The 12,720-nt window shown below is 41.1% G+C and overlaps 1 protein-coding gene across 1 annotated transcript in view; it reads left to right on the top strand.

Moving 5' to 3' along the window:
- Positions 1-12,720, top strand: part of FBXO32 (F-box protein 32) — a 45,791-nt gene that overhangs the window by 7,259 nt on the left and 25,812 nt on the right. Inside the window, 2 exon segments of the mRNA XM_049765851.1 lie at positions 935-984; positions 2,274-2,366. Of these exon segments, the coding sequence (XP_049621808.1) occupies positions 935-984; positions 2,274-2,366 (143 nt within the window).

Here is a 12,720-nt window from a genome sequence, read left to right as displayed (position 1 = left end):
TGCTAGTTGGGGTTCCATCCACCTCACTGTTTTTCATGTATAGCTTGACAGTTAACTGGCTTCTCACACATGACATAATCAACTGACTCAGTTCTGGTATGTGCTTTTTTTAATTTTGAACTGTAATTTGAGACTTTGGAGATAGATTTGTTTCTCCCTCTTGTATAAATACCATTAACATTTCTAAAGGCTGTCTGTATGTGTGAACTCTATAAAGTTCTATTAATAAGCTGGAATTGGTGGTGGGAAGGTTACACTGCTGAAGAGGTGGTTTTTTTTTTTTTTATAACTGAAACCCAACTACAAACATGTTTGTAATCATGGTACTTAAATAAAGATATTATTTTAAAAAATAAACTGGCGGGGTCAGAGAGATAGCACAGCAGTAGGGCATTTGCCTTGCATACAGCTGGCCTAGGACAGACCAGAGTTCAGTTGCTGGCATATCATATGGTCCCCCAAGCCTGCCGGGAGCAATTTCTGAGCACAGAGCCAGGAGTAACCCCTGAGCACTGCCAGGTGTGACCCAAAAACCAAAATCAAAAAAAAAAAAAAAAAGCTGGAATTTAACTTATCTGTACTGTATGGTTTCCTCATACTGTTTTATTTCTGCTCTTTATGGCCTGCATGAATTGTGGACTTGACTTTGAAAAAAATGAACTTGTACTTGGATATTCATTGTTTTGTTGGGAGAGTGGGATTGGGTTTACCTTGAAGCTTTGGTTTACTAAATCTGCCAATGATTTGGAGTGCTTCAAAGGAAAATTTTAACTCTAGTATAACAGAAATTACCAACAAACTTGCATCCTCTTAAATCCTCAGTAAAGTCTTTGTCATTTTTGTCAAAAAGTTTATACTTGAATTAAAACGGAAAGAAAGTTTAAATCTTGTCACAGTACAAATATTAAAGCTGTATTTTTGGGGGTCTTTCTAGATTTCCATCAAGAAAAATGGATCTATGTTCACAAAGGAAGTACTAAAGAGGTGAGTTTCCACTGGATTAAAATGTATGCTTTGCCTTAGGCCTTGGTCCATATAGCAATATTGAGAGGGGGTGGTAAACAGAAATATCATACTAAGCAAGACTGTTTTATTAGGTATGGTAAAAGCTAGCAACACACTTCCCAACTATGTGAGTTTGGTTGTACAGAGAGAAAAGTAAGTTATTTTATTCAGTGATGTACAAAGAAGTACTTTATAAAGGTTAGTAGGCCTGTGTCAAATGTATAATTTAAAAGCCCTGGCCTTACTCTCATGACTGTGCCTCCTTTTCTATTCTATGAGCTCTTCAACCTACAACACAGAAACTGTTGAACTCAGGAGTAATTATGCATAGAATTTTTAGAGCCTTTTCAGTGTGAGGCCTAATATAGATGTTTGCCAGGACAATGAACTTGTATGGCACTTTAGAAGCACCTTTTATATACATTGTCACTACAGAAGGTATTTCTTAAATAAGTAGGATGCAAGGCAAGTTGATAGGATGGGAGCATTCCTGTCACTGCTCACTGATCTTGAAGAGCATCTCGTTCTCTCTGTAACTTGGGCCAGGAGATCAGTGATTCCCCCCAAGACAACCCACATGTTCAAAACAGAGCTGCATCTCTCTGCATCGCTCTGAGCTCCCACTTACTCAATCATTCACACAAAAGAGCAAAACTTTTGCTTCTCCTGTGGGGCTCAAGCAATAGTGCAGCGGGTTGCTCACTTGCCTTGCATGTGGCTGACCCAGGTTTGAATCCAAGCAGCCTATGCGGTCCTTCAAGCCCCATCAGGAATCATCCCTGAGTATAGAGTCAGGCGTAAGTAAACCCTGAGCTTACTTTTTGGGTGTGGCCCAAAAAAGGGGTGGTAGGAGTAGATCATGATCCCAGAGAAAAGCACTAGAAATGCAAGCAGAGCCTCAGTTGGTGCAGGTAATGAAGGTAGGTCTAATTCTACTTCCAAGAGTGTGCTAAGTGGCCAATTTTCTCCATCTCACACATCAGTTATCTAGCACCCAACCTTCCTTTGTATACAACTCACTAGTTAGGACTGTGCAAGTCACAAAGAAGGGAGTTTAACACAGTCACTGACTGCAGTAGCTGCCCCTCTTCTGGATCATGTGGGTTCCCAGAAAGATCCATTAGAGCTCAGAAAAGAGGCAAATGGCTACAGAATGCCAAAGATGGGACTCAAACATGTTGCATTGTTGGATCCCAGTAGATCACTCTGGAGAATGACTTTAGAGGGACACAGGAGTAAACTCTGCCATCCTCTGTTTTTACCTCCAGCGTCATGGGTATTGTACTTTGGGAGAAGCTTTCAATAGGCTGGACTTCTCAACGGCCATTCTGGACTCCAGGCGATTCAACTACGTTGTTCGGGTGAGTTTCTGGAAATGAAAGGTTTCACCAGACCCTTTCAAATTGAATTGTTTGTTCTCGTTGTCTTGAAATGATCTAATTCAGAAAAATATAACCTCATAGAACTCTAGGAATTTTCAGAGACACAGAATGAATCTTTGCACCTCCTTCTGCTATACTTCATGTTGTAAATTGATAAGCAGATATTCCTGGGACTGGCCTCCACAGAGGGCCCACAGGAATGGTAAAGCCAGAAAGTCTAACTAGGTCCTTCCAGAGAAGAACTCATTTTCATGGGTTTATTTCTGGTTTTATTGTTGTTGCTGTTGTTGTTGTTGTTGTTGTTGTTGTTTGGTTTGGGGGCCATACCTCTTGATGCTCAGGGGTTATTCCTGGCTATGTGCTCAGAAATCGCTCCTGGCTTTGGAGACCATCTGGGATGCCAGGGATCGAACCACGGTCCATCCTAGGTCAGCATATGCAAGGCAAACGCCCTACCGCTTGCACCACCCCTCCGGCCCTCATGGGCTTATTTCTGTTTCTTCCCCCTCTAAGCTCTCTTTTGAATGTGGACCAGTGACTTGAGCTGAGAGCAGCTGTGTGGGGACTAGGCTCAGAAGTAAGAGGATATTTTCTCCACCATGGGATTGGTTGGCTTGGTCATAATTTCCCTCTTCCTGAGTAATGGCACTTCTCCCAGCCAACTCACAGAGCCAGGTGATAGCCAAATGTCAGCCAGTGGGAAAACATTCAGGCCCCCTTGAAACCTGTCATTCTGGGCAGAAGTAGGCAGTTGGCCTGATGAGGCATCCTGGAGGGTTCAAAACTGACCTGAGTTGTGTTCCCTTTTCCTCTGTGCCCCACTTAGTCCCAAAGATGCCCCATGGCGAGGGGTCTCTGCAACCAAGTTCCAGGCCCCATGGTTAAAAACATGAGTATTCCCATCAGACTGATGTCTTGGTTACCAGCTTTCAGCAAAATGGTCAGTTTTTTCCCCTGCTTCTCCTTCCTGTTTGTTTTCTCCTTAAAAAAAAAAATAATAAGGCAGGGGCTGGATCAATAATACAAGGTGCTTGTTATGTGGATAACCCAGGTTCAATTCTCGGCACCCCATACTATCCTCTAAGCAACCTCCGAAAGTAATCCCTGAGTGTAGAGCCATGAATAAGTCCTGACTACGGCAAGATGTGCCCCCCCCCCCAAAAAAAAAGAGGAGGGAGAATAAAGCGAATCCTTATAGGAAAAAAATTTTTTCATGCATTTTTATTGTCTTTTATCTTTTTAATAAGTCGAAGTACAAGTATTTTTACTGTGTGTTTAAACATAACCAAGGTAAGATACATAATGAATTCAGGATCTGAAACCTGGGGAGTTCACACTTGAAGCTGCCTTGTGTTTTACGTGAACCACAGATTGCCAATAAAATAGCTCTAGGGCAGATGCCAGCTTCACTCTCCAGCTGCTTCAGCCTCTCCAAGATTTGTTTGCTCTCTCTGAAAAGACTTGAGACCAACCTCAACTTCAGAGAGTGGAACTCAGTGGTCTATTTGTTTTAGGAAAAACTCTGCAAGCCAGACCTTATTATGAAAGTTAGCCACTAATGATCATCGTTACTTAGCTACCTACATGTAAGTCTCTTTAAAATATTTAACTGAGCCAGAGTGAAGGAACTCAGAGTTGTGTGTGCTTTGCATGGGCTGAACTAGGTTCAATCCCCAGCATCACAGGGTATCAGTAACCCTTAGTGTCACTTTCAAGCACAGAGCCAGGTGTACCCACCAAGCACCAGCAAGTGTGGTAACCCAAAAAGCTAAATATATATATATATATATATATATATATGTTAATGACTTTTCAATCTAGTTGCTTAAAATAAGTAAATAAACTGGGAAATTTTGAACTTCTGCCTGACAGTATCTTATTTATCAAATCTGTCAGGCTCACTTTTCCTTAAATAATCTGTTAGGTAAACTGCTGCTTTCAAAGTTTTTAATGCTCAGAAATATTGGAAAATACTGCTATTTTGGGTAGAACAATCTTTTTTTCCCCTTCACTGTTAGAGTTCTCTGTAATTTGAGAAATAATATGTTATTTTTATAAGGAGCTTAAAAACATTTTAATGACAGACACCATGTTTTGAGGTTTTTTTTCTTCTAAAGCACTTAGTTCTCTTCTCGTATATTCTTATCCTCAAACCAACTTTGCAGAGCAGCATATGCTGGTATGTGAGTTATCATACTACTTTGACCTTGTGTGGTGTTGGGGGTTGAGTGCCCAGGAGACCTGAGGACCCCTCCCTATGATTCTCAATCATCGAAGCTGATGGTTTAGTGCTGAGCCTAGCAGTTCTGGGGACCATCAAGTGACCCCAACAGGGATTGAGAACTTTCAGGTCTGTATTCAGAAATGCTGAGACAGGGAGCATATGATATCAGGAATGTAATTCAAAATGTATCCCCCACCCCCAAGGCCAGAGCTATTATGTGATGTATAGAGTGCTTTCCTTGTATGTAGGCAGTCCAGGTTTGATCCCCTAAACCATATATAGTCCCCCAAGCCCATTAGGAGTGATTCCTGAGTGCAGAGTAATTCAGAATAACCCCTGAACATTACTGAGTGTGACCCAAAAAAAAAAAGGACAAAGCTTATACCCCTGACCCATCTCCCAGCCCCCATAATGGTTTTATAATACTATTATTTCTTAATTTCAGTAGCTAAATTTTTTAAAAAGAATCTCTTTTAAACTGCATTACTTGTTTTTTAATGTGTGTTGTGTTCAAAACATGACTGTCATTTTTTTTTATTGAGATCATTGTGAATTACAAGACTTTTATAGTTGTATTTCAGGCATATAGTGACAATGAATTAGGGCCATCCCAACAGCAGTGTTGACCTCCCTCCACCATAGTTCCCAGCATGCAACCCATACCTTCCACTCTTAGCCCCCTGGACTACTAGTAAACAGGTCCATTTTGTGTTTAGTACAGTATAGTTTGGCTCTCTTGATTCTATTGTTATTGATGTTGGTGGGGGTATTTAGATTTGACCTTTCTCTCTCTCTCTCTCTCTCTCTCTCTCTCTCTCTCTCTCTCTTTTAATATTCATTGCTTCTGAGACCACTTGTTCCATCCATACTTTTTTTCTCAATTTGTAGTAGACATAGAAGATGAGGCAGAACAAAATGATTCATGGTCTAAGGTTCTATGAAAAAGGTGGGGATATAAATAAAATTTTAAAAAAGAAGGGGGCAGATGTGGCAAGCTTTTGTTGTTGTTGTTGTTGTTGTTGTTTTGGGGAGTTTTTTGGTGGTGTTTTTTGTGTTTTGTTTTGTGTTTTTTTATTTTAGCATAGACACAGTAAACGAAAAAATTAGAAAGAAAATTGCCTTGGCCTAAGAGATATAGGATGTCTCCATCCATGAAGCTTACTGTCATAAGACTAACTACAGGCTTTGGGAATGTTAGTTGTCCAACACCAAGGTCTTTCTTTATGATCCCAGGAAAAGTTAGGCTCAGTTGTAGTTGTCATAGTTCGTCTTCTGTAATCAGAGATCTTGGTTTTTGCACAGATCCTAGGGCAAAGCTGGGTTTCACAGAGCATCTTCTGATTTTATCTCATCATTAGGTGGCAAGGTAGGGCAACCTGCCATTAGATCAAGTTGTTGCTGTTTCCTCATCACCAGGGTGTCATGTGAATCTGCCCTGGAGTAGGTTGGTGTCTTGTGGCATTAGGGCTTCCCTTGGGGAGGAGTTTGATACCTGGTGCTGATGCAGGAAACTGTCCCAGTTCTAAGGTTGGGATCCAGAGTTTGGAGTTGGATGGTCAATGTTCAATCAATCGAGGCCTAAGTCAAGTCCCCATGATGAATGTTCAGGGTGGAAGGTGCCCCTGTACTATAAAAGTTATGGGTTCTTATTTCCCCATTTTAGAGTGCCAGTGTGAAAAGGAACAATGCCATATTATATTACTGACGCATTTGGGAGTAAAAATAACAGTCTATACAGTCTCTATGCCCTGGTTTTGACCTGAGCTAGTATCCCAAGTGAGACTTTTCTACAAAAATTTCCTACTAAGCAAATCCAAAAAAGAGGGGGGAATGGGGGAAGCTACCTCTATACATGTAAATAAACACTAAGACTTGTAACTATTAAGGAAATGCATCTACAAAAACATGCAAAGAAAATGTAGATAATTCCTTTAAGTCTTTTGAGATAGTCTAAAGGGGAGATAGAATCCAGGGCACATTTTCATCTCGAACCGTGGTCTTGAGGAGTCTAAGATTTGCAGCAATCAGGGGTCAGGTAGGGTTCTCGAACTGGGGGTCCCTCTGAGCCAAATCCTATAGCAAGCAACAGTCCACCTAAGGGGAGGTGGGAGGAAAAGGGCCACATAGAATTAGTCATATAAAACCCATACTGGTTTTATAATACTATCATTTCTTAGTTTCAGTAGCTAAGATTTTTAAAAAGAACTTCTTTAAAAAAAACTTTATTACTTGTTTTGAATGTGTCATATTAAAAACATGACTCATCTTTTTTTTTTTTTAAAAAAAGGGGCTGAAATGGGGTCAGAGACATAGATTAGAGTATAACATATAATATATGCAAGGCCCTGAATTCAGTCTCACAGCATCACCAATCCTGGCTCTTCTGTCCTCCAGCACTGGTAACCATGGCATTACCAGCAAAATTTCTCAGAATGAACCAGACCTATGAGTACTGCTGGGAGTACCCACTACTCCCTCCACACACACACAAAAGACCTGCAGTGTGTCAGCAGAGAGATGGATAACTTGGCTGGCTTAAAAGGTTACCATTTTTATTAACACAAAAGTATTTTGGGGCCAGAGATAGCATGGAAGTAAGGCATTTGCCTTGCATGCAGAAGGACGGTCGTTCGAATCCCGGAATCCCATATGGTTCCTCGAGCCTGCCAGGAGTGATTTCTGAGCATAGAGCCAGGAGTGACCCCTGAGTACTGCCAGGTGTGACCCCCCCCAAAAAAATACATATTTGGGGAATATTTTGAATGAAATATTTTATGCAGGGTCAAGGATATGATCCAACTGGTAGAGATTTGCATGTATAAAGGTCTAGATTTAATCCCCAACACCTCAAGGCATGAATAGTACATGGAGAATAATACATAGAATTAAACACTTGCTTTGCATCCTACTAACCCTGGTTGGAATCCTGGCATTATGCATAATCCCTCAAGCACCGCCATTTTTATTGTCGTCACAGAATCAGGAATAGGCCCAGTGCATCTCTGGAGGTGACACCAATGTGCCCCATCCCCAAATAAAGCACCAGAGTGGTGGGTTTCAAGTGCCAGGCTAAAAATATAAATAAATAAACCTTCTGCTTCTAGTTGAATTCCTTGAAGGTGTTGATTCACTACTCAGAAGTCTTCCAGCTGTTCCCATTGTGTTTTCAATTTTTCAGATCAGCCCAGAAACTCCTTGGAAGCTACTGTTATATTTTCCATACTAGCATTAGAAACAAGACTCCCAAACAATATAGTTTGGCACCAGGCAGGCCACTGAGCCAAACCCAGCAGTGCTGGGGGTGGGGACACACAGTGCGATGAAACTCAGGGCCTCAGACGTGCTAGACATGTGCTCCATTTCTTGACCTCTCTCCCATCCAACATAGATTTCTGGGAGTCTGGAGAATCTATCATTAACTCGGTGATTAAATTTCTTAGGGGTTCTGTCTAAAAATCACTTTATTTCTCTAAGTTTACAACATATGTTAAATCTTGAGTAATCAAGGATAGTATATCTTAGGATAAGTCTAAGATAATTATACCTATATGGAAGCATGTATCTGAGAATGAAGAAATGTAATGGGAAAATAAAGATAATGGTTTAGAGATGTTACATGAATTTTAAAAATACATTTTTTTGTTTTTGGGGGGGGTTGTTGTTGTTGTTTTTGTTGTTGTTGTTGTTGTTGTTTGAAGACCATACCCAGCAGCACTCAGGTTACTCCTGGCTCTGCGCTCAGAAATTATTCCTGGCAGGCTCAGGGGACCATATGGGATGCCAGGTATCAAGCTCAAGTCTGTCCCTGGTCATCCGCTTGCAAGGAAAATGCCCTACCACTGTGCTATTGCTCTGGCCCCTAAAATGCATTTTAACTTATTTTCTAAGAAGAAAGATCTAAGCAAAATCTGCAGCCCTTTCCTGTTTAGTAGTTGTAGCTGGGGCAAAGACTTGCCTGATTTGCAATAAGACTTCTGAAGTGCTTTCAAATGACTGTAAAGTCTTCAAATCTTTTATATTCTCCTCTGAGGCTCAGTAACTGGAAAGAATCAACATTTACCCAAACAACTACCCCATTCCCTAATGAGTCACTGAGAAAACTGAATTACTACGAAAAGATGGAATTAAGATAAAAACCAATACCAATGAAAAATTAAAACATGGTTTAAGTTGACATGGAACCAACAGTTCATATTTTAAAATAAAAACAGGTTTGGGGGCTGGAGTAGTGGCTCAGCAGTAGGGCGTTTGCCTTGCATGTGGCTGACCTAGGACGAACCACGGTTTGATCCCCCAGCATCCCCCAAGCATGGAGCAATTTCTGAGCGTATAGCCAGGAGTGACCCCTAAATGTCACTGGGCGTGGCCCAAAAAACAAACAAACAAAAAAAAGAAAACAGATTTTATTTAGTTCTAAGGAAAAGAAGGGAGAAGATAAGAGTGAGGTCATTGCCTGATGCAGTGTGACTACACATCCCAGAGTAAAAGTACACATTGAGAGAGGGGAGATGTGGGGTGGCATGTGTTGTGGGCACCATATACATGGGCTGGCAACACACATGTGTCAGAATCAACAGTTCTTAAGACAATTATTGCTGGGACCAGAAAGATAGTACAGGAGCCAACCCTAGTTCAATCTTCAGCATCTCATGTCATCTCTTGCTTTGGTCTACCAAAGCATAGAGCCATAAATAACCTTTGAACACTGTTGAATGTGACCCAAAACTCCCCCCTCCCAAAAAATAGAATTCTTGCAAAGTAGAACAAGAACACAAGCCCAAACTTTCTTTACTCTAAAACCTATATTATTTTCACCAATTATTGCCATCAGCTAGTGAGAGAAACAAAGATAACATAGTTAGGAACCTGCTTTGACTTGGAGTTACCTTAGCAATTGGCAAAACTATTTGCCTCCAGGTCAACACAATTTACAGTTTTTGTTTGCCGTACAATATAAAAAAGATGTTTGTGTTGTTATAATGCAGGGGTATTTCATGACACATAAAAATAATAATGAAACTTGGGGCCAGAGAGATAGGACAGTGGTAGGGTGTTTGCCTTGCATGTATCCGACCCAGGATGAATGGTGATTCGAATCCCAGCATCCCATATGGTCCCCCGTGCCTGCCAGGAATGATTTCTGAGCACAGAACCAGAAGTGCCCCCTGTTGGGTGTGATCCAAAAATACCAAAAAACAAAAAACAAAAAAACAACCCTCAAATTTAAGTGTAGCCTAAGAAAAATTTTGTTAAAGGGCCTTGAATGAAGCTCAGTGGTTGAGCTTCACATGTCTGAGTCTCTGGATCTATTCTGGAAACTAAAGAGAAAGAAAAAAGGGTTCTCTTGAAACACAATTACCAGTCACTCATTCCTGTGTCTGAGCAACAGAGTCAACATTGAATGGAGTTAAACAGCACAATGAAAAGAAGATGAATAACCTTGTGACCTACATGCCTCAGATATTTACTATCTAAACCTTCACAGAAAAACAATTGCTAGCCCTGCCCTTCAGTCAAATTAGTAACTCAGAAAATATGCATTAAAGGAAGTTACTTGATCTGATGGCAAGAAGCACAGAGAGAGAGAGAGAGAGAGAGAGAGAGAGAGAGAGAGAGAGAGAGAGAGGCCTTGAAGCTTCTGAAGCTTTGATTGGCAGGCAGGTTATTTGAGAAAGTCTTCCAAGGGAAGATGGGGTTGGAACTGAGCTCAAAGAGGGGTAGAACTTAGGAGACACCAGGGGGAGCAGGCAGGTTTCGGATCTATTCCAAGTGGGATGGTCAGTCTGTAGGGAAGTAGCATAAATCTTTAAAAGGCAGGCACAGCTATGGGTATTGTCCATGCTAGTTGCACATGACCTCAGACAGTGCATATAACGACTATTGCATCTCTGAACAGGAAGTGAGGTCAGAGCATCCTTCTCAGCACCATTAAATGAGATAAGGGATTGACAGGGCTGAGGCATTTGCGATAGGGGGTCATAAATGTTGGTGATTCCATTTAGATTCTCTTTAAATAAGTTTGATTATAGTTGCTATTATTTACAATATTATGAATGATAGGCATGGCATACATAACACATTCCGGTACACACCTTCTACTAGAGTGTCCATTTTCCCTCCACCATTATCTCAGTGTCCCCCCCACCTTATCCCTCCCTCCCCATTTCTCTCCACCATAGTAATCTTCCTACTAGAGACCAGTTCTCAGTTTCTGTTGCCTTTGGGTATTTGTTATATTCCTACATTACAGTTAATCTATAAGAAGGGAGACATGAAATGAAATGGAATGGAACAAGGGAAATCTCTTCAACAAATAATATTGGCAAAGCTGATTGGTCATATGCAAAAAAAATAAGAAGAAAGAAAAATTCAGACCTTTAGCATGATGTACAAAAGTCCAGTGAACATGGATTAAAGGCCTTAATAATAGACCTGAATCCACAAGTTATAGTAAGGAAAACATAGGAGGAACTCTCCATTTAGATTTGGTAAGCAAAAGGAAGCTTCAGAAAAAAAAAATGGAGGAACAAAGTTTCTAACAAATCCAGTGTTTTCGAAGTCATGACATCCTGATGGTGCCCCACTGGAAGTACTTCCAGATACTATCAACTATGAAATTATAAATTTCCTACTTTGTTCCAGACAGATTAGGTATTTGCTTCCTCAAGGAGAACAGCAGAGTTTTAAGTGGGAAGATACTGGGCTGGAGAAATTGTACATAAGGTAAAACATTTGGAGTCAGCAAAGAGATTGTACAGGGGTTAAGTCACTTGCTTTGCATGTGGCTGATCCTAGTTCAGTCCCAGCATGGTATGTATATAGATAGATATACATGTATTTGTATATATGCATATATATAAAACCTTGAGCCCTACCATGATCGATCTCTGTACACAGATCCAGGAGTAAGTCCTGAGCACTGTCACGTGCAGTCCCCTATGTAAGGGAGTTACCTTACATGCAGCCAACCCTAGTTCCCACACACCACATATGGCCCCTAAATACCACCAGGGGTCACTTGGTAGCACAGAGTCAGGAATAGCCCCTGAGCACCAGTAAGTGTGGTCCCTAAACAAATTAATGACGTGGACAGATACTAATAAATTTTGGAGATGGCGAAACAAAGGTCAAGGAACTGGTTTTATATAAGATTGCCTCACCAGGATGGATTGCGGGAGCAAAAGGAGGATATAAACCTGGTTCTCTGGAATCTTTATCCAATGTCTTTTCCCCTCTGCTTGAATAACAGAATACAAGTCAAACCTACTTCCTTTCATTATTACTGAGCTCCTGTACACTCATGCAGCTTGGTGAGCACAGGAGAAAATTTTCATGTCAGTCCCAGCTCTGTAAGGGCTGGAAATATGTCAAACAGGCTAACTATAAAACCAATCTTCAGACCAGGAAGGTTCTCTTAGAATCTGGACTATCAGTTTCCTGCCACTATAGTATTAACTGACTCATGTACTTGCAGATCAGTCAAGACAAAAGACAAAAAAAAAAAGGCATTCAGCCTCTGTCTCTGATTTTCAGCTGCCAAGAAGAACATCATGACCTAAACCCATGCACATTTTTGGTTTTGTTTGAGTTTTTTTTTTTCTGCATAAACCACCCTCAGTTCATTTGAATGTTTTCAGCAAGTCACTGCATTCCTATCACCCCTAAAACGTTCTATTCCAGAAACATGTTTTAGTTTAGGTTGAGTGGCAGTTTGGCAAATACAGGGCTAAAATAGGGCACTGTGACTCAAATGTAAACCCAATGCCTTCAATTTAGGGCATGCTGCTGCCAAGCCTCTGGTGGCTAATGATGTGCATGAGCAGTCAGGCCCTTTCCCAGGTCCCACTGGCAGTGTCCTTGGATGAATTGGGCACTGCTCACTCATTTTGGTGGCCTTTGTTATTTTTTTTTATGAAGGGAATCTCTCCCCCTGGGTCTAAAAACAAGCAGATTTCTTTCCCCAGGAATCGCAATGCATGCTGGGATGGTGATGATAAGGAGACCATCGCAATGCAGCAAAATCAGAAAGAACAGAGCAGGGAGTCCACACTGAGACTGAGGTTGAGAAATGGTAGCTACCAAGTGAACCCCCTGAGGGATCAGCCTCAA

The sequence above is a fragment of the Suncus etruscus genome, chromosome 19 (genome assembly GCF_024139225.1).
Source record: "Suncus etruscus isolate mSunEtr1 chromosome 19, mSunEtr1.pri.cur, whole genome shotgun sequence".
Lineage (NCBI taxonomy): Eukaryota > Metazoa > Chordata > Mammalia > Eulipotyphla > Soricidae > Suncus > Suncus etruscus.
This window is presented reverse-complemented; position numbering and strand designations above follow the sequence as displayed.